At 37.5% G+C, this 26158-nt stretch overlaps 2 protein-coding genes and 1 long non-coding RNA gene across 3 annotated transcripts; 1 reads left to right on the top strand and 2 right to left on the bottom strand.

Annotated features, from left to right (window-relative positions):
- Positions 12576-14449, bottom strand: LOC104704646 (vignain-like). Its single transcript, XM_019227074.1, has 3 exons — positions 14156-14449; positions 13852-13983; positions 12576-12809 (listed from the first exon to the last, which is right to left on the bottom strand). The coding sequence occupies exons 1-3, from the start codon at positions 14438-14440 to the stop codon at positions 12576-12578; spliced, it is 651 nt and encodes a 216-aa protein (XP_019082619.1). The 5' UTR covers positions 14441-14449.
- Positions 14820-15322, bottom strand: LOC109125446 (KDEL-tailed cysteine endopeptidase CEP3-like). Its single transcript, XM_019227073.1, has one exon. The coding sequence runs from the start codon at positions 15306-15308 to the stop codon at positions 14820-14822; it is 489 nt and encodes a 162-aa protein (XP_019082618.1). The 5' UTR covers positions 15309-15322.
- LOC104701207 lies at positions 25385-26158 on the top strand. The gene is made up of 3 exons (XR_753779.1): positions 25385-25559; positions 25773-25840; positions 25943-26158. It is a non-coding gene; the product is annotated as an uncharacterized LOC104701207 (long non-coding RNA).

Genomic DNA, 26158 nt, shown 5'->3' with positions numbered 1-26158 from the left:
AATGGATCGGATCTTTAGTACATTACATTATAAATATAAAAAGTTAGACCTCTGTTAATATTTGTTGCATTTCTGACACCTTCACACCGTTTAAGGCCAGCTCCTCATTCTCTCATGTATCTTTGCTTTAACAAAAACACAAAGAGAACTTTACTCCCGCTTCCATCTCTCTTGTCTTATTTTTTGTTTTGTTTCTTGTTTTTACAAAACACACATATAGACTCGATTGATGTCGAACACATAAAGAGAAAAGAGAGAACACATTAATTGTCTACATTTTAGTACTCGATTACGAAGATAGTTTCTTATATACAATACAAGACACACATATATGTAGTAGTCTTTTTTGTGCATACTACATACACTTACACACACTTTGAGACTTTAGCTTAAGCACTCTTTTAGACATAATCATCATTAGATTATAGTCTAAATTTACAAGTAAAGCTTGAGCACTCGATCTCTTACACTTCTAACAACTCATTTAGACTCTAATTTGGACTTAACTAGTTTAGTTTAGGTTATTTCATTTAAACAGCACACAAGTTATCTCAGGTGAATATACACAAACACTTCTTCACTTGGACCCTTAACAGATCTGATGGTTATAGCAAAACCAAAAAGTCCAACATATTCTTTGGTTGACTTTGCTTTCCTTTTTGCCGTTGACTCCTTCATGACAATTGACAACTCTTCTTGGTCACTTATTCTTCGCTTCTGGTTTCTCATAAAGCTTTCTTTTTTGTTGCAGGGTTTAATCAGAAGATACAACTATAACAATACTTTTTTAGTTCCCAAAAAAATATTAAATGATTATTAAATTTTTAAAATTTTTAAATTTATAAAATTATTTCTCAATTTTCGCATTTGCAAATTAATTTTTCAAGTTTTTAATAACTATGCAAAATTGGATTTTTAAAAAATTCAACATGATTTACATTTGAGAAATTCTCTTCAATAACATGATTTTTCTTCCAAACTTATTTATATTAAAATTATTATTTAAATTAAATAACAAAATTCATTTTTTCAAAATCAAACTCATAATTTTAGATTCATAACTCCGGTGAAGTTTGCGGTGAAGATTCCGATATGAGATCTTCATTTCCGATCTGAAATCTTTTCAATTAAGTGTCAAATCGATCTACTGAAACTTCAATCCATTGCCAAACTGATCGACGAAAGCTTCTCCATCTCCACTAAATCCACAACTGAGATCTCACCTTTCAAACTGATCGTGAAACCTCCTCCTCCTTCCTTTTCCACCATCGTTTCAGCCCCGGAAATCCCTATCGCCACGACCATGAAAAAGGACTCAACAACGGCGAGCTTCACCATTCCATTGAGACTGTATGGACCACCAAACACAATCTGGTGACTTTGTCTCTCTGATCTTTAATCAGATGCCTCAATGAAATAGCTTCTCTTGGAATACTATAATCAGAGGTTTTAATAAGAGCGATGAAGACAAAGATGTAATCTTGATCACATTTTTTTTTTTTGAAAATTTGTGAATTTTCATTAGAGAAAACTGATTGTACATGATACAATACGGAAGATACAAGAAGATAGAACTTGCCCAAAAAAATTAAAAAACAGGTTCTATCTTATAGAGGATACTCCTTCAGAGAGGACGCTAGAGGGATCGTAACCAATCGCTCATGAGAGTTTTTAACTTTTTCCTGTGGCTCCTTGCTAGGATCGTGTCTCTAACCTGTCTGTCAAGCTTCTTGAAGACGATATGCGGTGGGGTTGAGATGTGGTTGTGAAGTCGATTGTTGCGCTCCATCCAGATAGCATACACGAGGGCTTGAGCCACAACCCGGCGAAGTGTTTGGGTTGATATTTCATCAGGGGAGTCAAGCCAAGATTCAAAAGCATCCCAGGTGTGGAAAACAAAAGAGTTGTACCCTAGTCTTCTTGTCGTCTGCATCCAAATCTCTTCACTGAAGTCGCAGTTGAGGAAGAGATGATTTCGTGTTTCAGGGTAGTTTCCGCAGATGCAGCAGTTAGTATCCACTTGTATTCCCCAGCTTGCTAGCCTGGTTCGGGTGGGTAGGCGATTGAGATGTGTGAGCCACATCATGAAAGCGTGCCTTGGGACATTGCCTTTGAACCATACATTGTTCGTCCACCTAAGAGAGCATGATCTCTCCCGTAGGACTTCCCAGGTACGTTTCGTGCTAAATGTGTCATGGGATTCTCCTTCTGTGCACCAAAGAAAAGTGTCACAGACAGAGCTCAGAGCCGGGTTGTGAATCGTGGTTAGATGTATGTGGAGCAGTTCAGCTTGAGGCGATCTGGCAGGACGTAAACGCCATCCATCTGTGGAGCAGGCCTGAGCCACCCTCCCAGATAGAGGTATGCCAGTTTGAGCCGGACCTGTGTGACCCATGAAGTGGATTAACTGGCAAAATGGGGTCCAATGATCATACCAGAAACTCGCCTGCTGACCATTACCCAATTCGCACTTTAGAAATCTGATGGCTAGAGGCCGAAGCTGGAGCAGAGCTTTCCAAGTCCAGGAAATCTGCAACTTTTCGTCAATTTGCCAGAAGACATCATCCTTGATCTTATTGTTTCTGATCCAATCCACCCAGAGAGAGTCTGTGACTGAAAGCAGACGCCAAAGGAGCTTCAGACAGAGGGTCTTGTTCCAAGTGGAGAGGCGACGAAAACCAAGTCCCCCTTCTTGTTTAGGTAAACAGAGAGTGCTCCAAGCAACCTTCGCGCTTGATTTTTTATGAATATCCCCCGACCATAAGAAATTAGCACAAAGGCTCTCAATGCGATTCAAGCATCCTTTGGGGAGCAAGAAGGCAGAGGCCCAGAAATTAACTGTGCCATAAATAACTGTGGCTATTAGCTCCCTTCTTCCAGCATACGACAGAGCTCGGGTAGACCAAGATGAAAGGCGAGCTATTATCCCATCAACCAAAGGGCTATACTCTGCAGTCCGGAGCTTACGGTGCATCAGAGGTAAGCCAAGATAACGGATGGGGAGTGAACCGAGCCTGTATCCAATGGAAGAGATCCGAGTGGTTTCAGGTTGGTTCACTCCTGCTAGGTACAGCTCTGTCTTGTCAACGTTCATGTGGAGTCCCGATAGCTGAGAGAAATCCTTAAGGACCTTTGTAATATTTTGCAGCGATCCGTATTTTCCATCAAAGAAAATCATTATGTCGTCTGCGAAAGCCAAATGAGTGATCTGAGGGTTCAAACCTGAAGGATGATGGCCGATGAGGTTAGCATTGTAACTATTATTTAGCATCTGCGAGAAGACTTCAATGACTATCGTGAACAGATATGGTGAGATTGAGTCACCCTGTCGTAGCCCTTTAGCACCCTTGAAATATCCACATGATTCACCGTTAATGGCCACTGAGAAGGAAGGAGTTGTGATGCATTCTCTTATCAGGTTAACGAAATGATCTGGGAACTCCATGGCTTTCATAGCGTTGATGACGAAATCCCAATGGACAGAATCAAATGCTTTCTTCAGATCGACTTTAAGCATACCTCTTTCTGAAATATTTTTCTGGTTAAAACCCTGGACCAGTTCGGTTGCTAGAAGAACGTTTTCCACTAGAAGGCGACCCGGAATGAAGGCAGACTGGGAGTTTGCAATGAGTTCAGGCAACACAGCCTTTAATCTGTTAGCCAAGATCTTAGACACAACCTTATAGACGGTGTTGCAGCAAGCAATGGGTCTAAAATCACTCATTTTTGAGGCGTTAGTACTCTTGGGGATGAGAGTTAGTAGTGTGGAATTCCATTGCTTGAGTAAGCTTCCAGACTGAAAGAATTCGAGAACTGCAGCAGTGAGGTCAGGACCCACGATGTCCCAATGAGCAGTAAAGAAGTCTACGGGATATCCATCGGGTCTAGGAGCCTTGTTTTTAGGGAGGGAGAAGACCGCTTGTTTGATATCTGACGGGGTTACAGGAGCAGAGAGAATCTGTAACGCAGGGGAGGTGCATCGTTGGGGAATGAGAGCAGCCATCGTCTCAACTGAAGGAGGATGAGCAGAGGACTGGGAACCAAAAAAAATTTGGTAGTAGTTGACAGCCAGTTCCTTGATGCCTTGTTTTGAGTCCACTAGTTGGTCATTCTCATCAATCAGGTAGAGAATCTGATTTTGAGCTTGGCGGGTACAAATTACTCTGTAAAAAAACTTCGTATTTGTATCCCCCTCTTCAAGCCAGCATATTCTGGCTTTTTGTCTAAGATAGGATTATTCAGCTTGAGATAACGTGCTCCAGTTCTTTTGAACAATTTTCTCCCTTTCGAGGGCCTGTGCAGTCGGGCAGGCTAAAAGAACTCTCTGACAATTTTGCAGTTCCTCATAGGCCTCCTTGACTCTCTGTTCAATACCCGAATAGTTATCCTTCGCAAAGTCCTTTATGATGCGTTTGAGTTCCTTTAGCTTCTTGGAAAGACACATCATCTTGGAACAGTCGAAGTTGAAAGCACTCCACCATAATCTGATTAGATGGGGAAAATCTGGGTTGCGGTTGAGGAAAGATTGAAATTTGAATGGGGTTCTTAGCTTCGGCTTCGCAGGGTCCAAAACTACACAACACGGGCTATGATCTGAGAAACCCGGTTCCCCAAATATCCCCACGGAGGTTGGAAAATAATGAAGCCAGTCATCATTGACGAGAATTCTGTCCAGCTTCTTTGCAACAAGCCCCACTTCATGATTGTTTGTCCAAGTGAAGGTGTTTCCATAGAATGGAAGATCATCTAACTTGGAAATGGTCAGACAGGACTTGAATTCCCGCATACCTCGAGAAGGCAGGAGTGACGAAGACGGGGAGTGACTACCCAAGGCTTGTTGCTGATGATAGGAGAAGATGAGAGTTCCTGAATTTCCTGCCAAAGAGTTTTCCTCTCTTCACTACAGTAAGCAGACGCATACATAACAGAGACAATTATCTCCATACTGACAAAAGGTAACTTCACCTCGCAGACCAGCATCTGGAGGGACTTAGACAAAACTGTTACCTGCACCGTAGGGTGCCAAAAGACCCAGATCTTCCCAAGTTCAGAGAAGTCATAGTTATCCGCATAATTCCAACCTGAAGCCACAGAAGACATGATACGCTGCGCTTTGTCAGGTTTAACTCGAGTTTCTACTATACCGCCAAAAAGAGGTTTATGAAGCTTTATCCAATTCCTAAGGCTTCTTCGCTTTATAGGGTCGTTTAGACCTCTTACATTACGACAAAAAATATCCATATAAGCGGATATGGGTTTAGAGGGATAAAGGGCCTCTAGCCCTTGCTTTGACACTTTGTTTCTTCAAGATCCTTTTGGAGATGACTTTAAGAAATCTGTTAGATTCTGCATCCGGATTATCTTCATCTCCCGAGATACTATCTGACTCGGAGTAATTATCATTCTGGTTTTCCTGCCCCATGGGAGGAGACAGATGAGTGAAAAGATTGGATGACAGGTCAACACAGATCTTGCCAGCATCCGATTTCAGAGCCTGGGAGAAGGTGGGGTTTGGACAATGATAGGACGGCTGAGGAGCTACACGGGTATGCTTCGGACTTGTTGCACCCGACAGTTGATTTCCAAGAGCTGAAGGCTTTTCAGCAGGATTCATGACTGTTGGCGTAAGCACAGGGTTCTGGGGGGCAACCGTCTCAACGATCGGGAGCTGGCTGAGGATAGGCGCCTTACCACTTTTCTTATCTTTCTTTGCTCTTGGGCAGGATGCCTCAGAATGTTTCACTGATCCGCACAAATTACATAGAGTTGGGGCAGAGGCGCAACGAGAGATAGTATGACCCACCTTCTTACAGTGACTACACACTGCTGGGAGCCAAGGACTCGAAACACGTATTCTCTTGATCTGGCCTGATTCGAAACGCGCATTCACCGCTTCCGGAAGGGGCTTACGTGGATCAATGACAGTGTACACCTTCGCAACCTCAATATTGAGTAGCTTCTCTGTTTGGGGATGGAGACATACCGGATGTCCTACCAAGCCTGCTATGTGTTCAAGGCCCTCCCTGTTGAAAAACTCAAGCGGGACGCCATGAAAATCGAGCCAAACGGGAACTAAAGACAGCTCCGGCTTCTTGGGTGTTACATCAGGAGTCCATTTGGCAACGAACATTGTCTGGCCGTCTACTTGCCACAGACATTGACTGAGAATTCTTCTTTTGGCGTTGGGGCAGGGGACCTTGAAAAGGAAGGAGTGCCCTTCCATTTTAGAGACAGTGATGTCTCTTCTCTGCTTACTCCATATACCATTGACTATAGCATGAACTGCCCCACGCGAAGGAGGTTCCTCGTAGAATTGGCCAAAAATGAAACTATCCCAGCCCTTCTTGTTTTTTTCGATAACGGTATTCGGTTTTGTCACACAGGCTTCTCCAGATTCCAGGGTGAATGGGGTACCTTTCCTTCGGAGATGGCTAGCCGAATCTTTAACTAGGTCTTTCCAGGGGAAGTCCTCTTTCTGGGGAGGATTCGCTGACTCAATTGATGTCTTAGCTGGAATCACCTCCTCTGCACATGTTGCGGCTCCTACAATCCCTACAGTTGTGGTTGCGGCGACGGTTGGGGGTACAATTCCCAGATTTACAGCTGGAATGGTTTCAACCCTAGAAATTGGGGATCTAGGGATTTCATTTGCCACTTTGATTGCCTCGAGGGTCGGGGCTATGCTAGTGACAGGGGATTCTTTGTTGGCTGACCTCACTGGAGACGCAGGCAACACTTTTGACGAAGAGGTCTCCCCAGCTGAGATTTGAGTTTCAGGTGGGGTAGATGACGGCGGGGAAGAGACGGAAGAGGCGGACCCAGTGGGGGTACCTCGGGGGGGGCTTTTTCTTAGTTTTGTTTTTGCCCATGATGGGCGGGGGTGACCGACGCCGAGATCGGCGAAGGTGGGTGGTGAAAGAAGAAGATCGCGTGGTTGAGAGAAAAAAGTCAACTTTGAGAGGAAGCCAACCTTTGGTGTTTTTGACTTTTTTTCCTTGATCACATTTTATGTGAGATGATAAGTGATGAGTTTTTTTGAACCAAATCAGTATGTGATTAAGGCTTGTGCGAAAATAGGGAAGATTCATGAAGGTAAGTAGATTCATGGATTGGCTTTGAAGCCTGGGTTGAGCAGTGATGAATTTGTGATGAGTAATCTTGTTAGGATGTATGTGATTTGTGGTTTGATGAAAGATGCTTGTGTGTTGTTTTATAAGAACATTATAGAAAAGAGATATGGTGGTGATGGTTAATAGAAAAGAGATATGGTGAAGTTGTTTCGATGAGGTAGAGAGAAGATTTATTGCCAATGGTGGAAGCTGCATAAATGCGGAAAGAGAAGCATAATACACTGATGAGTCAAGGCTTTGAAACATCTATAGGTTATGGGATCGATCAAATGATAGCCTCGCCGCAGCTCAGATCTTTGCTACTGCCACCGGATTTTCCAACACTATCGTTCGCAAGCGATTTGCTTTGAGGGTAATCAAAGTTGGATTTCTCCTCACCGAATAGAATCGAAGTCTGTCTAGTCGCCACCACCGTATTAATAGAACCTGTCAATGCTTTGATTCTCTCTTACTGTGTTTTTTCTCGTCGGTAGAACACCGATTCTCTATTTATCTTAATTTCAACATTTTGTTGAACCCTTTTTAATTTAATTTAATTTAATTAATATTTAATTTTATTATTGATATATAAGTTTATGCTGATTTTGTCATTTTTAAGAGTGCGTGCTTGTAACATCCCGAACCCAAATTTAGGGCGGTTGTTGATCGACACCAATGAGGGTGTCGGTGGACACCACTAAATTGGTGGTTATTCGGTTCATTTTGAAATCATTCGATTTAGTTTGGTTTGGGTTAGTCTCGTTTAAAAAGGCACGGACAGCCTCTCTTTGTTGGTTTTAGTCTTTTGTCGCTTCTAGAGAAAGAGGAAATAGAGAGAATTGCCTTGGGAGCTTGATCTAGAGGCTTAAGAAGAAGGTTAAGGAGAGTTAAGAAGAGAATAAGGGCTTGTTTTGGTGTTGTCAAGGAGAGGAAAAGAAGATCACTAGCTTTATGGGCGTGAGTAGGTTGTTGTGGCGTGGTTTCTTGCTGTTCTTCATCTCAATCGTCTCTCTTTGCTAAGGTGAGTGCATGACCATGGCTTTTCTGAGCAATTAGGGTTTGTGTGATTTGTTTTGGTGATAGTTTGATTGATTTTGTTCTGTTTTATGTGCTTATGTGGTGTTTGTGTGGTTGTTCTTGGATGTGTCGTCGAGGGAGATGATATGATGGAGCTTTTAGGGGTGATTGATAGAGTAGATCGTCAATGGATATGTTACAAAGTTTGGGTATGGACCGACACCAGGCGGGTTTCGCTCGACACCATCTGACGTCGCAGAAGTAAATCGCGTTGCAGAAGTAGCGTAGTCTGGTGGTGGTGTCGACCAACACCAGGAGAGTCTCGATCTACACCCTCATTGGACGCAGTTTTGGTTCCAATTGTCTGGTTTGGATGTTTTTATGTTGTTTTATTGTGTATGGCCTTAATTGCTTTTTTGTATAGCCTAGTAGATAGGAGGATTACCTCACTAAGTATTTATGATAATACTTACACATTTCAATTGTTGTTTGTGGTGGAGGTAATTTGAGACGTGGAATCATGGCGATGAGGAGGAGGATGATCTAGGGTGGTTAAGTTATTAATGTTGGAACCTTGTATAGAAGTATGCTAGGTTGTTGGATGGAATCGATAAGAATGTTATCGTTTGATGATTTATTGGAGTTGGTTATGTGGTATGTTTTCGTTGTGCATGTTATTCGATGTTGGTTTATTATTCGTATTATGGTTGGTTAGTGATGTTTATGTTGTTGGTTTAATTAAGCATTACATGGTGCTTAATTATATTAGTATATATAAAAACAAAGCGAGTCAGGTTGTTTCAGTTTGGTATCAGAGCGTATAAGGCTTTAGGACAAACTCTATAATGGTTATAGACTTGTCTAGGTCGTTTAGACGTGATAAGTGCTACGGAAAAGCACAGAAGTTTTGTTGAGATATTTGATCCATAAGTGACAAGTAGGAAAGAAATTGTTTGGTTAAGGTCATCCGAGAACGGTGCTTGAGAAGTTAAGTTGGGAACTTACTTCATCATAGTGGCTTTGAGTGCCACAGGATAGCAGGGCGGGAATTTTTATGCGGGCCAAGAGGGGGTATAAGAGCGTGGCTAGTGTGGGTGCCGTTTAACCAGGTGTTTGAGTGTGGCAGCAGGTTGCTGAGGCCCAGTTGACCGTATTGCAAATTTTCTGACAATACTGGTGGTAGAGAATTTAATAAGATGATTAGTTCTTATAGATTCTTGGTGTGTGTTAGAGTTTAATGATTATGCGGTGCTGAAAATGGAATGTTTTATGAATAGTTAGAACTTGTCCATTTACAGATAAGACATGTGTAAACACTTGATATTCCAGTGAGAGAATATGGTGGTTGGTAAGACATTGCGATGTTTTACACGAACCACGAAAGGTAATTCCGGTTGGAAGATGCTTGTAGACGTTAAAAATTGTTTGCTCATGAGGAGATGATTAGTTCTCCTAGGGGAGATGATTAGTTCTCCGGAGGAGATGATTAGTTCTCCTGAGGAGATGATTAGTTCTCATGAGGAGATGATTATTTCCCCTGATGCACCGCAGGCTTTAGGGGTTACGACACTGAGAGCGGCAGAGGAGATGATTAGTTCTCCAAGGGGATGATTAGTTCCTCTGAGAGGATGAGTAGTTTCCCTATTACCGAGATCTTGAGGATGAAAATCCGAGAGTGAGACGGTATGGCTCGAGGAAGACAGTCTGAGAGTGTAGGTAGTGCAGGTAGTGCAGTTTGAAGGCTGCAACCTGAGAATGGATGAGTAAGGGAGCAAATAATGTCTATAAAGTTTATAAAAACATAGTGACTGGATGTAGACTTCGGAGGTTGAGAGTGATCTCGGGTTTTGATTGTACTGGCCAATGGGGTCAGGGTGTTGTGGACCGTTGGGTCGGGTTGTGGTGTGCATCGTTGCAACGGTGGTTGGAGGCATTTGGCAGATACGCTGCAGTGGTTTCAAATTCGAGGATGAATCTATTGTTAGAGGGGGAGAATTGTAACGCTCGTGACCTAAGTTCCAGTTTTGGAGGTTGATGTCGACCGACACCATATTGTTTTAAGGTTGTCGGTTTGGTTCGTTTTCCGGTTTTGTGCGGTTTAATGGTTTTGGAAAAACCCCTTAAGTTCTCTATAAAAGGGAAGACGCCTCGTTCTGTTGAAGGGTTCCTGCTCAAGCCGTCTCATGCCTTAGAAGAAGAGGAGAGAGTTGTGGGCTCTCTCTTGGAAGGGAGGAGAAAGAAGATGGTTTAGGATGGATGGGAAAAGGGAAGGAGGTCTTTGTGTGAAGGAGAACAGGAGATCGAGCAGTGGGCATGAGGGGAGCTTCTCTTTCGTCATGCATCAAGGATGATGTAGGAAGAGATACCTTGTGCTTGGAGGTAGCATGGGGGGAACGTCTAATCCTTTTGTCGCCGCAAGGCTGAGGAGAAGAAGGGATATCTATCTTTTTCATGTGTGAGGGGAAGGATGGGAGATTGGTGGTGGATTGGGAGAGACAAGCAGACTTTCTCATGGCTGTTATCCAGGTAAATTATGTTATTTTAGTGTTAGATCGATTAGAGGATCGATGGTTGTGGCAGATTAGGGATTTGCAGCGAGAATGAGCTTTGAAGGGAGACTCATATTGTGATTTATGGGTTTGTGTCATTTGGCACCATTGTGGTGTCGGTCGACACCAACACCTGCAGATGAACTGCATGGACTGGTTCAATATGGCTACTTCAGAGCTACGTTTGGAGGATGAAACAGAGTCTTATTTGGCTAAAATTTGGTGGGAAGCTTTGTGGTGCTATAGGCTTCATATACAACAGTGGATTTGTGGAATGAATGGTTAGTTTGTGAATTAATGGAAGGTTAACATAGACGTTTTCCATGGACGTGTGGTGGCAATGTTGGGGTGTTGATTGACACCAGCATGTTGATGTGTGTTTGGGTCGTAAGAGAATGGCTGGAGTTAGGTTTGGATGAGGCTCTAAATCGTAGCTCTAAAAAGAAAAACACCTAATTTTCTCATTAACTCTATCTTTCCCTATAAATACATGTATGATTAAACTCACAAGGTCTCATTACTCATTAGTCACATGTTTTAGAAAACGATTTATAAAATAAAAAAATCGAATCTATTTTATTTTTGCTTATAAATTTTTGATGTATGAAATTTTTTGTTATATAATTACTGAGGGATTTTAGTCATTTTACATATGATGTTTTATTTTTAGGTGAAATGCACTATATGAGATCGTTTCTTACGAAAAATTAACAAGAATGTAATGAAAATTCTGGACTTGGTACCAAAATTATAAACATGTGGGTCTTGGTTTTAAAAATAAACAAAACTAAATATAAAATATTAACTACCTAATATTTTTTTGGAAATCGTTTATATTTATTTACATTATAATCATCAAGCTATAACTTTAAAATTGTAGATATGTGAATTTTTTTGATTTGGTTTTATATTTTGAGATATTTGAGTAAAGACAAATCAATTTAATACAATTAAATAAAAAAACCATCATTTAGTTTAAATTTTAAAATTTTCTTTAACAAAGTTATACTAATTAGTTATGATTAGTATATATGGAAATAATAAAACCATAATTGTATTTGTAGCTTTTGTTAATCTACTTTAACACATTGGAATATGTGATTACTTAAATTCTAAATTACACATATACCACTAATTAAATCTAACAAAACATGTAAAATTTAAATCATTTAATTTTAATATTAAACTAAAATCTGTCAAAATCTAATTTGATTATATATAGAAATAAAAATTAATTTATTTTCTTTTCTTTTTAATGTTGTTATCGTTAGATAGAAAAAAATTGGTAGTGATATCTAATTCTCAAAATCTCAATATTTGAGTAAGGGTCAACTTCTAGACGTGTAATCTCTACTTTGGGATGATTATTTGAAATTTTTAGTTTTTTGTTATAACCTGTAGATGGTCTCTTTTACACAAAAAATCTGATCTAATAAGAAAGAACCAGTATGAAATGGGAACATTATTTAAATTATTTCTCATAAAAAGTTAGACAAGAAACAGAGGTAAAGAGACGAGAGTATAAAATTTGGATGGTTAAGTTTAATTGTTGCTTTCAAATGCAATGCTCTATTTATTTTAAATATCGGGACATTAAATAATGGGGACGAGAAATCTATATACTAGACTAAATACTTGAAATAAATGAAACTCAAATTAAATCCAAATTTGTTTTGACACACCTAAACAAACAGTTGCAAAATGTTTAGATTAATTTAAAATAATATACACGTTATATCACATATCTCAATTATATCTTAATTTTTTTTCTTATATACATCATCCATACATGTCTGAGTAGAGCTTTACGTGAATTTTTTTTTAATTTTAGAAAAATTTACACAAACATAATTCCGCACGCGGGTCCGAACCTAGTATATTTTATAACCCACACACTAATTTATGTTTGATTGCGAAATTTATGTTTGATTGGATAGGAAGCGTCCATTGCAATACCGCATAGTCCTTCATGATCTTCGATTCCACGCTCGATCCTCAAGTAACCTTCTTCTCCCCATCCGCGTCCGTATGAGTTTTTCAGTATCCAAAACTTGGTTTGGTGTGAGTCAGTCCCATACCCGACCACTGTCACTGCGTGGGTTAACTCATTTCCACATGGCCCCTTAAATACTCCCTACAAAGTGAATGAAAATGTGATGGGTAAGAATTGGAAGGTATGGAAAATTAATCTTTAGCAATTACCAAATACTGTATAGTATGGAATATAAAGTCCAAAAAAAATAAACCATCTAATATTTATTATATGTCATAATATCAATTATAAGAATCAAGTCACATTTTTATTAATGATTTAATTATTTTACATAATCTTAGTTAAATTAACTTAATTTTATATGTCAAATATTCTAATATTAATAGTGTTAACAAATAATAAAATGAGGATTTAACCCGTATTAGCACAGATTTAATGATATTTTATTTATTCCAACATGCCGTCTTTATAACCCATCTACTATATAACCATATTATATAGTAGTTAAAACTTTTTTTAATTTTACATATTCGTAAGATTTTTTTTTAAAGTTTATATATATATTAATGATAATATTTAAATAAATGTGAATCGAAGTTCTTCTTACGTTAAGAATCAAAACTCACAGGTTTTGAAAAACAAAATGGGAATCAAATTGTTGTTTTCTTTGTTTGCAAAGGATTCAGAGATAATATATCTTCAAAACACAATAGAAGGTGTGGTTAAATATATCATAGTTTATGTTTCCATATTGATTTTGCTGTAATTTTTTTTAGATAGAATGTAATTAATGTAAATATTTAGTAAAGAAAATCTTAAGTAATACTATTTTTGGAAATTTTTTAAGGATTAACTTTGTAAATAATTTTTTAAATAAATACAAATAAAAGGGTAGAACACAAAATGTACTTCAAAAATGTATATATAGATTATTTGGTTTTTGATAACAACTAGAATAATTTTACTTTTTCACTTACATCTAATAAAGTATAGTATCAATCTAAATTATAATTATAGATTCTTATTTAGATATTTTATAATTAAAAGATAAGATAAATTTAAGTCCGTACATACAACAAAATATTCTAAAATATATCACAATAATTTTTCTTTGTGATCTTACTGGTGAGTATAGTGGATAAAAACTAATATATATTAATTTTTAAAGATTTTATTCTTTTACCCCAGTGTAGTGCATGAACTGTAAGTTGTTAGCATCAATTGCGACAGATACAGGTTGGTTCGCAACAGCCTTCAGAAGCGCATCTTCGTGTTGGTGAACATTCTCATACCAATCAATCTTTGCAGTACTTTCCTGGGAAGACAAACATTTCTGATCAGTCAAAATAATTTATGCAGTACATCTGTAAATAGGTCATCGTGAAATAGAATCATAATCGATCTATGATATATATATATATATATATATATATATATATATATATGTGGACAACTCAAACAAATGTTTATATAATTAAGTCAAGAACCTTTGGAGTCTGGCAATTTTCATTTACAGCTTTGTAGGGATAGTTTTCCTCAGCAGTGATTCCACCATTCTTCGTGATAAACTCGAACGCTCGGTGCATGAAACCGCCTCCACAACCTTTGTTTTTATTAGTGTTATAGACACAGTCTACTAGTTCTTGTTCTGACAGCGGGACTAACTCTTTCGTTATGATCTGATTGATTCCCTCTACCGCTGCAACCGAAGAGAATGCCCAACAACTACCTAGAGATGCTCCCGTATTTAAAAAACATATATATCGACACATCCGTAACAGTAATAACGTATTAATCTATGTTTCTAAAACTTTTTGTTTGTTTTTTTTCCTCCTAAGCTCGATGTAAAGTGGAAGGCTTGGTATAGGATGATGGACACATCCGTAGCAGTAATGTGTGATTTATCATAACAATATAACATTACTAATTTTAGTGATTATTTTTATTATAAATATAATTTTCCCAGAAAATTTATACTATATTCTATATTTTTGTAGCCTCTAAAAAATAGCAAATCCATAAAAATTTTAGATAAAATAAAAAATCCATATATTTTTTGGTGAAATAAAAAATCCATATATTTTTTGGTGAAATAAAAAAATCCATATATATGTCATCACGAAAAATGACAAATTCATAATTGATTAAAAACTAAAGCTTTCCTTTTTTTTTTTTTACGTATAAAACTAAAGCTTTCCAAAAAGACTTACAACAACCCTTTTGATCCTTGACTGGAGTAACGGCGCCTTTCTCTCTCCAATCAATCGAGTCCGGGAGTTGAGTCGCGTTCTCATACATAAACCGTCCGGATGCATTTGGAGACCCTTTAGTATCATAGCCGGAGTTACAATCTGCGTAGATGTTTGAAAACTCTTTGAATGTCAAGTCGGCGAACTTGTTGAGTTTAAGGTTGTAGGGTATGTTCTTGTTCTCGTGGACAAACATCACAGTGTCTTTGAAATTGTTGAACGTCTGTTCCCTCTCATCAGGGAGCCTTTCAACTGAGTAGTATCTCATCCATCTCTCATAGAGCTGAAGGAAGCTTTCCTCGTTCTGCAATTCCCTTTCTTCAAAGTCGAATCCCCGAACATACTGGAGAATGAGAAATATAGAAAAAATGATCAAGAAAACATTTTCCATTTTCCGATTCTTTGATTTAGCGCTAGTACAAGATTTGAAGGTGATATTTTCAAAGTAGATGGTGTTGGATATACATATAGGCCGTGGTTGTTTATCTTTAAACGCAAGGAAACAGTCATGGGCATGTCGGATGAAGAAAGAATCCTGCTGAAACCTGAAAGTAATTTCTAAGGGTTTTCCTAAAAGAAAAAAAGAAAAGAAAAAGAAAACTTCAAATATATTATTTTGTAAATTTATTATCAACTTACAAAATATATAAAGTCAAACCGTCGAATTGTAGTTTAATCTGTAATATAACTCGTCGCTAACATCATTAAGTTTGTTGTCATTTAGAATTCAGAATCATGAGTGTCTACAAATTTTCTTAGAATTCAGAAATTTTAGTGGTATTGAGAAATATTAAATAACGTTGGTAAAATTAGATACACAAGCGGCAAAACATGTTGAAAATTTTCGAAGACAACAATCACAAAAAGAGAGAATTTTTTTTGAAAAGAATATAAATTATAATCCCTCTTTTTAGAAATAGTTGTTAACCAGTTTTTAGAAAAGAAGTAGAACGGAATATGTTTTTTTTTTTCTTTTTTTTTTTTACTATTTAGAAGTAATTTATATTTTAAATTATAACATGTGGACTTCATGTTATTCCTACTTGTTTCTTGTTTTTTAGGAACAGATTTTCCTAGTCGTTCCTTTTATATCATTTCTTTTTTATCGTTTCTTTTTATTCATATCCCTCCTGATTCTTTTTTTTTTGTTCCTCAATAAGGTACCAATAAGAATTTAAGTTTATTTTTTTTTTCAGTTTAGTTGTCATTCTCATTTTCTAATATCATTTTTAATACAAAATTATCTTATTAAATATTAAATATTTTAGAATTAGAATTTTAATAATCAAACAAATGTATAATATAATATTTATCTATTTACTCGATTGTGTGAAACCATCTAAAAAACAACCAATTTGAATAGAAGGGAATACAATTATACAAATCAAAACCGTGCTCTCACCCCAAGCTATTAGAAATTAAATCTATATGGTCTCATGTCTTCGTTTGGTGTTTGGTAGACTTTTAAATTGAAACACATGCTTAACTTACTAAGGTTCGATTGAAAGAAAGCAAAAACTAATAAGATCTCGACCAGATCTTGTCTTGAACTAGTTGAGGTAACTGGAAAAGTCGTCCAACCGTTTTACCTTCTACAATAGATGTAAAAAGTTGTAGATCAACAGGTTGAAAGCCAAGAGAAGAAAACAACAAAAGTAGTAAGAAGAAACATCTAGAAAAACTGGACCAAAAGCAGCAGACCAGCACCACATACTGTTAGAAATGAAACATGTTAACAGTAATCCAATCGACGACGGAGTCATGGCATACCCAGGTCATATTGCGATAACATTCTATCATTAAACAAAACTGGACAGGTTTCAAATATATATATTTTTTTTCCGTCTAAATGATTCATTGATAATAATTTCAAAGTAAAATACAAAGACCGACAAAGAAATTAATCATGTCGGAGATTTAAGCCGGCCAGTACAAAACCTTCCCGGTGACTAAGACCAAACAAGGTGAGCTAAGGGGAAACAACCTAGACAGACAAATTACACCACATCCATTCACTTTCCGGAACAAAATCAAGAGATCCAAAAAAAGAAAAATTAAAACCTAATTCTTATGAAGACAATTAAAACAAATCTAAGACAAGAAAAAACACACAACGGGTTAATTTGCAAGAAACTCCTTTACCACTAATTAGAACCGAATAAGCATACCGTGCGATCCTTTATGTTGTTTCAAAGAGGAGCTATCGGGGACAGTGAGACACTACCAAAGCCTAGAGACCACTCAGGATGAATGACTCTTTAAAAACAGGAAAGAGATCTCGATCTTGGTGAAGATTCTTCATTAGAGACAGTGAAATAACAGTTGGAGACTGCCTCAGCCATGAAAATGGCCAGATCTAAAGCTTAACTTGACAGAGAGAACAAGAGCCAATAAGCTGAACCCAAGGTTAGGAAGAACGAAGCTTAAAAATTCTAGATCTGATGCTATTGAAAGAAAAAAGATGGATGTGCCAATAAAAAAAACTAAGACAAATTAAAAGAAGAACCCCATGAAATTAAAGAAGATTAACAAAATTTAGGTCCTCTCTTGATACACATGGGTCCACCACTAGACAACGTTGTGGAAACCTCTAGCCGTCGATAGAAAAACGGCTCTCTTCTCCTTTTTTTTTTCTCCCTCTCTCCATAGGGTCACCTTGTCACCAAATTTCGTAGAACTTTATATAACTATATCATTTAGACGGCTCTCTTCTCCTTTGGTTAGTTTGTTAATTTACGATTCAGTGTATAGATGTGTTTGATTTAGTAATTTACGATTCTTTATAAAACACCCAACCCATTTTTCTTTTTATAATATCCAGTGATCTCATTATCATTAATAGCCTAATCCCATTCAAACAACAACATATAACATAAATTAATATCATTAATCTAATAATCAATAAACGAAAAAACAAATAAAACATTAAAATTTCAGCAATGCCAAATATTCATAAAATAAAAATCATAGAACCAGCAACCTAAACATCTGTTCTAGACCACAATGTTCCCTTCTCGCCACCTAATGGAACCATAGAACAGATAACCAAGCAGTTATATGACATTCCGGTTTCAGAGACTTGCGAATAAGTTTAAAAGAATAGATTTGTCACCAAAGTGCACTTATTTTTTTAGTCAAGGGTCCTGAGAGAACTCCAGAGTTAAGCGTGATTGAGCTGGAATAGTCTCAGGATGGGTGATCTTCCGGAAAGTGACTGTTGGAACTGTGCGAGTGAGGACAAAACACAGGAAAAGATCGTGTGGTGATTTGTAGGGACAGTAACAAGTCTTTAAAGCCTCCTAGACGTAGTAAACCAGCCGTCAGATATGGATGGGCTCACGGTCCTAGTGAGAGGACATGAGGCCCATTAAGGAAAGTGGGCCCATGGACTGGGATTGGACATGGGAACCACTAAGAGGTGGCAGTCGGGGCGTTACAAGTGGTATCAAAACCGAACCCAGACGAGTGTGGAGTCGAGTGGGCTCACACCGTCGGGGGTGACGGTCTTGGAGCGCAACGAGGACGTTGCGATCTGTTAGTGGGGGTGAATTGTGACATCCGGTTTTAGAGACTTGCGGAGAGGTTTAAAATAATTGATTTGGCCATCTATGTCACCAAAATGCACTTATTTTTTCGGTCAAGGGTCCTGAGAGAACTCCAGAGTTAAGCGTGCATGAGATGGAGTAGTCTCAGGATGGGTGACCTTCCGGGAAGTGACTGTCAGAACTGTGCGAGTGAGGACAAAACACACAGAAAGATCGTGTAGTGATTTGTAGGGACGGTAAAAAGTCTTAAAAACCTCCCAGATGTAGCAAACTATCCGTCGGATATGGATAGACTCATGGGCCTAGTGAAAGGACGTGAGGCCCATTAAAGAAAGTGGACCCATGGACTGGGATTGGACATAGGGACCACTAAGAGCTGACGGTCGGGGCATTACAAGCTATAACATTCTCTTCTTCATTGTCTTGATTTCACGATCACACTTTGTCTTTACCTGCACTATAAACAAAAATTGTGGGCCATATACACAAACACTAAGATCTCCACAGGCATAAAAAACAATCATAAATTAATAAGATCTACACAAACACTAGGAACTAGCATTTAGCCGCATGCTGAGTAGTAGAGTCGACCGACACGACCATCACTGTCACCTGGTGTCGACCGACACACCACCTCGGCAAACCGAAAACCTTAATCAGTGTCAACCGACACTCTTCAAAGCCCTTGCGCTGTCACGCCTTGATGTCGACCGACACCGACCCCACTACATCATTCTCCTCGAAGCTGAAGGTCTGATCTCCGCCTTCCACCGCCTCCAATGCGGCCAAGACTCTCCCAAAGGCCAACACAAGCCATATGAATTAGGAACCTCAAATCGCACAAAAAAAGCTAGAGGAACAATGAAACAAGTCACAAAATCACAGAAAACACCAAAACTAGAGATCTCAACTTAGATCAGTCATGGTCATGCATTCACCTTTGCAAATCAGAGAGAAATAGATCACACACAACCAGAGAGAGTACTACAGCACATTCCTAACATGTTCACCGACTCAAATCTCCAACCACAGGAACAATCTCTCAAGAACTGGCTTAGGAACTCACATGAAACTCTTTGGAAGCTTTCTATCTTTTGCAAAAGGTAAAAGCAACTAACAAATGCTAGGGCGTCAAATTTCCACTTAAATACTCGAGCCCTAGAGTTTCCAAACACAAAACGCAATAAAACATGAGTTTAGCTTAAGTCGGTCCATTCTGAGAAATGTTGGTATCGTACGACACCCACTCCAGAATCCCAAAAATGGAACACGGGTGTTACACTCTATATGCCTTCTCCTGTTTCTTTCTCGCCAAACACGATATATCTTATCTTGGAAAACATATCGAGCGATGAAGCTAGTCGATCATGTCAATGGTCTGACATATATAGAACTAAGTAAAGAGTGTGAGGCAGAACTAAGGTTTAGTATTTATGATTTAGGATTTATTTTGAATTTTAAAATTTTGCTTTTAATTTTTTAGTATTTTTTAAAAACAGAAAGAAAATAAAACCTTTTTTTTTGACAAACAAAAATAAAACTAATATTAGTATTTTCGGAAGAAAAAAATTCATCTTATTGGTTTTTGAGACTTGTCAAAAAAATGATATTTAATAAGAGGACCAATCAAATTAAAAAAGTAATACACACTAACATTACATTTTTTTTATAATGACACATATTTCAAATTTTTAAAAGAAATACAAAACCAAATTAAACATGATTCTTCTAGATTGTTTTCACTGTCTCATCGTCTTCTCGACCATTATCTGTCTGGAGTTTCTTTCTATTTCACTTCAAATCTATTGTTGATTCTGAACATTAAGAAAAACAAAGCAAAAGTAAAATCAATGACTAACAAAGATTACTGCTTAGTCTACACTATATGTATAGTATAGTTGATAATTGAGACCATAGGACTGAGAAAATGCTCTGAGACACGATTATCGAAAAGCCTCTTTTAACTAACCTTTCCGGCACCGGTGGAGCTGCTGCTCGCCGGCGTCGGGATCTCAACAATTTAACTCCTGCTCATCTCAGCTCTAGTTCTCTTAGTTTTATTTTTTTGCAAGCTTTTTCCCCAATTTTTCCTTTTTTAAAATCCATCTCGAACTTTCTTGACCTCTACCTCCGAACCAAACCACGACCATTGTCTGCTCACGCTGATCTTTCACTCACCGGAGATGCTCTTTGCTCAGCAAATCTCTCAATAAAACTTGGGCAGCCGCCACACTCTTCCCTCATCTTGGTAATTATTTGAGAAACTAAGATTTTCGTAACTACTCTCGACAATAATTCAGTTAAGGCCTAATAATTTTTTGTTTGTTCATACAAGTTCATCCGCGTATGGTTTAACATGGTGAGACATAATAAATCATAAAACGTGCATTCAAATTCAAAGTGAGGTTCTAGTACAACAAAAAACATGCCAATAAGCGAATACATCGTTTCAAAGATACTATACCAAAATATAAATAACCCGAAAACCACCATCCCTTCCCATCCTTGCCTTCATCACATGATCTGGTCAGAAACTTAGGTTTAGATCATCATACCTTTCCTTTCCTACATCCAAAAAGAGGCGTTAGGAAACGAATTGCTTAGTGGAGAGGACATCCCGTCTCACTAGGATCAGCTCAATAATCTCAATCAAATATAGAGTTCATTCCAATTAAATCACGCAAGTCAAATATACTCATTGGACAATTGTCTAATTCGCTTAGACCAACCATCAAATATTGCAATAAAACCATTAACCATGACAAGAAAGCAAACAAGATTTAACAAACCACGAGTGAGAGAATCAACCAAAGAACACGAACACGGTTACACACTCACTAGTTCTCGACGATATCACGTCCCACTCGCTAATCCCTCGACCCAATCCCGTGAAACTACACAAAAACACTTTTCATCGTAACGATCCAATGGCAGATTGATAATCTTATTGATACAAGGGTTTAAATTTGTACTTACTAATCTAGCTACGGATCTCGAATCTCTCGATACGACTCTCAGAAACTTTGATCTTTCACACGATCTTTCTCGATGAACTTTCTCTCTCGGTGGTGGCTCAAGGTTTATGCGTGTTACTCTTCGCAAGAGTCCTAGGGTTCTCTACTTATATAGGGATGACAAAACCGCCTTGGCCTTCCAAATAATAAGCCTTATCATTTCCCAAGTCCCCTACCCATTCGCGTTCAGCCTAATCGTGCCTTCACCGCGAATTTCCATAGTTTCTATTTTTCTAAGTCTGTCTAAACCTTTGCAAGACTTTCGAATTTGGGCCGACCATTATCCCATGGTCCATCGTATCACCGTCGTCCTATCGGTCCGGTCCATCGATAACGATACCCACCATGCCATCCAAAATTCTGTGGTTCCGACAATCTTTGTCCAAAACTCACATCACCGACCATTTTAACTAATCACTTCACTACATCCATTTCCATTTCGACCATTCATTTCTATTTCTAAAATGATGTCTTTCCATCAAGCAACATATCTCATTCCTAACATTTGGCCGTGCTACTCGTATCAGTCCATGTTAGCCTCCGTACCGGCTACCATATCATCTATCATCTCAACTATGGTACCATCTCCATACCATCACTCTTACCACTGTATGTATCTTCCTCTTACCGCTTACTTACCATCATCATGTCGTGTACGCACCATCATTGTACTGTCATATGTACCATCATTGTACTACTGTATGTACCATCATCGTATCGCCGTACTAACGGTTTCTCGACCATTCCTCGATACTACCCACGGGGTTTTCTCTCGATAACTGCAGTACCATCTGGGAAACTTAGAGACGATCGTTACAATTTTCCGGAGTGGACCTTGTTTCCAAAGTTGATTCACTTTACGGCCACCGTATGTTCTCGCTGATCTTTCACTCGCCGGAGATTCTTTCTGCAATGCAAATATCTCTGTCAATCTCGGGCAGCCATCACGCTCAATCTTCAACTTGGCTAGTATTTGTGGAATTAGAGTTTTTTCCAGTGGACCTAGTTTCTCAAATCAAACCACAGCCACCGTTTATTGCCGCTGAGCTTTCATTCACTGGAGATGCTCCCTGCACTACAAACACTCGGCAATTTCTGGTCAGCCGTCAAACTCAATCCCTTCCTTAGCCTCCGATTGAGAAACTAGGATTTTCCCTAGTGGGCCTAGTTTCACATGTCGGCCCACTAAATCTCAAAAGGCCTAATTCCATAAGCTTCTACTAAATTAATGAAACAACAAAACCCAATTCCATTATCTTAACGTCTATGCCCTGCCAAAGTCTAACTCTTCTCAATGGCCGAAGACTCTATGAGAGAAAGGTATCACCAATGTTGCTTTGGTTATTCATATATCATATAAGAACCCTGGTTTTAGTCGATTGTAAGGACTTGTAGAATTATGGTCTATGTTCCTTGAATCGTTATAGCCAAAGTGGTAATCAGGTCTTGAACTAGATATGTTCAATGACGATTATCATTCAAGTTCCTCATCTAATGATGTTAAGCATCGTAATACAACCACTCCGGTCAATTGGATCCCATACCAAAAATCTTATAGTGCGTTTTATGGAAGAGATCCAATCTTTATGCTTTGGGATTCAAAGCAACCTTTCAGCGACTACACCACTATAGTCACCCGGATCCTTCTTGTCTTCCTACTTTGGGAAATGCATCTCGCTCCAAGCATCGATCACTTACTCAACGTCACCATGTCCTATGACCGTGACAAATCATTCGTCCTTCAAAGCCTTTGAAGATGACCTCTCGACTCACCATGATCTTACAAGTGCCAGTGGGCTTCCAAGCCTTTAGTTCATAGCTTTCTTGGATTTACAATCGATAAACTCTATCTTTCACTTTATGGCATTGGGAAAAACCTTATATTGTAATGTCTTAAACGTTAGGGCTCTTGTTCCCTTTCTTTGTATTTGTTTCTCTTTGGTTTGAATGAAAAGCAAGTGGTTTGACAAAAAAAAAAAAAAAAAAAAAAAAAAAAAAAAAAAAAAAAAAAAAAAAAAAAAAAAAAAAAAAAAAAAAAAAAAAAAAAAAAAAAAAAAAAAAAAAAAAAAAAAAAAAAAAAAAAAAAAAAAAAAAAAAAAAAAAAAAAAAAAAAAAAAAAAAAAAAAAAAAAAAAAAAAAAAAAAAAAAAAAAAAAAAAAAAAAAAAAAAAAAAATCTACACTATACGTTCTTTAATGTAATCTAGGTTATTTATGTTAAAATATATATTTTTTTCTAAAGTTTAGAATTTATAATTTAGAAAACCAAGATTTTTAGTTGAAATCAAAGTTTATAATCTCTTTTGTGTTTTTATGTGGTATAGTAAGATTCACCCTGGGCGTTCGGTAAAACCCGAACAAACCGAACTGAACAACCCGAAAATTTCGGGTTATCGGGACAAACCAAAGAAAGTAAATTAATTCGTTCGGCGCAATTGATTTGGGTAATCGGATTTTGGTTCAGTTCGGTTTGGTAATCGGACTGATCGGCTTATTTGAATCGGCAGCCATATATAAGCCTAACCCTAAACTATTAACCCTAGTTTTGTTTCTCTTCTTCTTCGCCTCTACTTTATGCGATTCAGAGAGAGAGAAAAACTTCGAGTTCATATTTCTCTCCGATCTAATCAATAAATCATCAGCACATCTCTTGCTGTTTTATCAACTCATCATCTTCTACATCCTCTTTCATTCTCTCAAATCTCTTTCGCTTTTAATCAGAGATTCAACCTATAAAATTTCTCAAGGGTAAGCTCTTTTAATTGATTCCATGTTTGATATTTGCTCTGTAAACTCTTCCTACATCTTGATAACTTCTTATTCGATTTGGAGAACTCAAGGCTTTGAGTTTTTTACTTTCAAATCAGAGNAGTTAGAGAGGGAGAGAGAGAGGGATTCATAATCATCAAACCCACACTCACAAATCCTTAAATCGTACGGATCTCTCTCTTTCATATCTTAATTTTTTCTTCTCTTCATCTTCATCGATCTGAGATTTTAGGTTTTTCATCTGTAAGTATTAAAAACAAAAAAAATTCTCTCTTTCCTTCAAAGTCTTGATTTTTATGCTCGTGTCTCTCATCTCCAATTCTGGGTTTTTTTTTTTTTTTTTTTTTTTTAAATTTTGTTGTTTCTGTGTTCTTGTCGATGTATATACTAAATAAATATATCATTTACTAAACATTTCTATTTTCGTTGTTACAAGATCTAAATTGATGTTCTTTGCAGGTGGAAAAATGCATTCCCGGAACCGTCCATCTTTGCCGTCTCAGCTCGCCGTCAGCTCGCCATCATAGTTCCCCGCAGCGGCACATCATCAAGGTTTTGGCTATTTGGGCTTGTAACTATTGTACTTGTTTCAGATTGATTTAGTTTGTTTTGGGCCGGTATATTAGGTCCATTATTATTTTGGTGGTTTGTAAATTTTTTTTTTGTTAATTTAGTCTATTATCTTAATTGTTTTTTGTTTATTCGGTTCAAATTAACCGAATTAGAAAAAAATCGGTTAGAATTTGGAATTGATTTAAAATCTAATAACCAATCCGAATAAACTGTGTGTCGATTGACCCGAACCAAATTTAGTTTCGATTCAATTCGGCAGGATTTTTCAAAGACCAAATTTTTCTAAAACCGAATAAACCGACCCGAATAACCTGAACCAGCCGAATGCCCAGGGTGAGGTAAGATGTATAAATATTAGTAGCATAGTTTAAAATTTTACCTTAACCGGAATAGGATAGTAAAATTCTACTTCTCATATTTTTTTGGTGTGTAAATATGATTTTTCTAATTATAAAAAGTACTATATAAAATGTAGTTGATTTGTACGGCATAATTTCTGAGAAAACGCCTATCATATTAATAACACAAGTATTGTTTGTGGTCAGAACGATTAGAAGATGTCAAAATAAACAATACTAATCTCTATTATGTTTTTTTTGGCTGGTGGAAGAAGTCAGGAGATCTATCTATAAAGTAAATTCTCGCTTCTTTTTATTCGTCGATCAAGTCTTCTCTCAAATATATCCTGTTTACTTATTTCTCAACAATGAGTTCTCCACCCAATAACTTTGCAGATGGAACAGGTATGTACGGTGTGGTTAGTACTTAGACGACATATTTAATTTGTCTTCCGTTTATATGGATGTGATGAATTCACAAGACAACTCTAAATACATAATATATGTTTGTTTGTTTTATTTTTTTATGACAATAGTTTGATTCATTAATTATTAAAATCTTGTATGAAGTATGAACAAGTTTGTAGGATATTGATTATATTGTTTATATATATGCAGGTGATGCTGATGCCAAAAAACCTGTGTGTGAAGACAAGCGAGAAGGTGAAGGGTACGGCCGCGCAAAGGTAAATAATTAATTTATATAATTTTCAAAGTTCAGCAGGATTTTAACAAGGAAAAAATGTGAACGTCTAATTTGTAATTTCTTTATTATTATCCTTCATCAGTGGATGGCTCCCAAATACGAAAAACCAAACACAGAAGAGAAACCAGATACAGAAAAAGACCCCAAAAAAGAAGAAACGTCAAAGAATTAAAAGTGAGCAATTCATGTAATGAAGATGGTGTGTGTGTTTTACACTGTTTGTTTATAGAAATGCTACTAAAGTGCTACTTTTGTTTGAATAAATTCTGCTAATTTAAATAATACTGCTTACGACAAA

This window comes from Camelina sativa, chromosome 7 (genome assembly GCF_000633955.1).
Source record: "Camelina sativa cultivar DH55 chromosome 7, Cs, whole genome shotgun sequence".
NCBI classification, from domain to species: Eukaryota; Viridiplantae; Streptophyta; class Magnoliopsida; order Brassicales; family Brassicaceae; genus Camelina; species Camelina sativa.
Note: the sequence above shows the minus strand (reverse complement) of the source record. Positions and strands in the feature narration are given on the sequence as shown.

Excerpts from the sequence above, each read along its gene's own strand:
- LOC104704646 (XM_019227074.1), bottom strand. The coding sequence starts at position 14,440 with ATGTGTCGATATATATGTTTTTTAAATACGGGAGCATCTCTAGGTAGT. Across the intron at positions 13,984-14,155 it reads AAAATTGCCAGACTCCAAAG|GAAAGTACTGCAAAGATTGA; the intron begins GTTCTTGACTTA and ends TTGTCTTCCCAG. Across the intron at positions 12,810-13,851 it reads AGTTCATGCACTACACTGGG|GGAGTATTTAAGGGGCCATG; the intron begins GTAAAAGAATAA and ends TTCACTTTGTAG.
- LOC109125446 (XM_019227073.1), bottom strand. The coding sequence starts at position 15,308 with ATGGAAAATGTTTTCTTGATCATTTTTTCTATATTTCTCATTCTCCAG.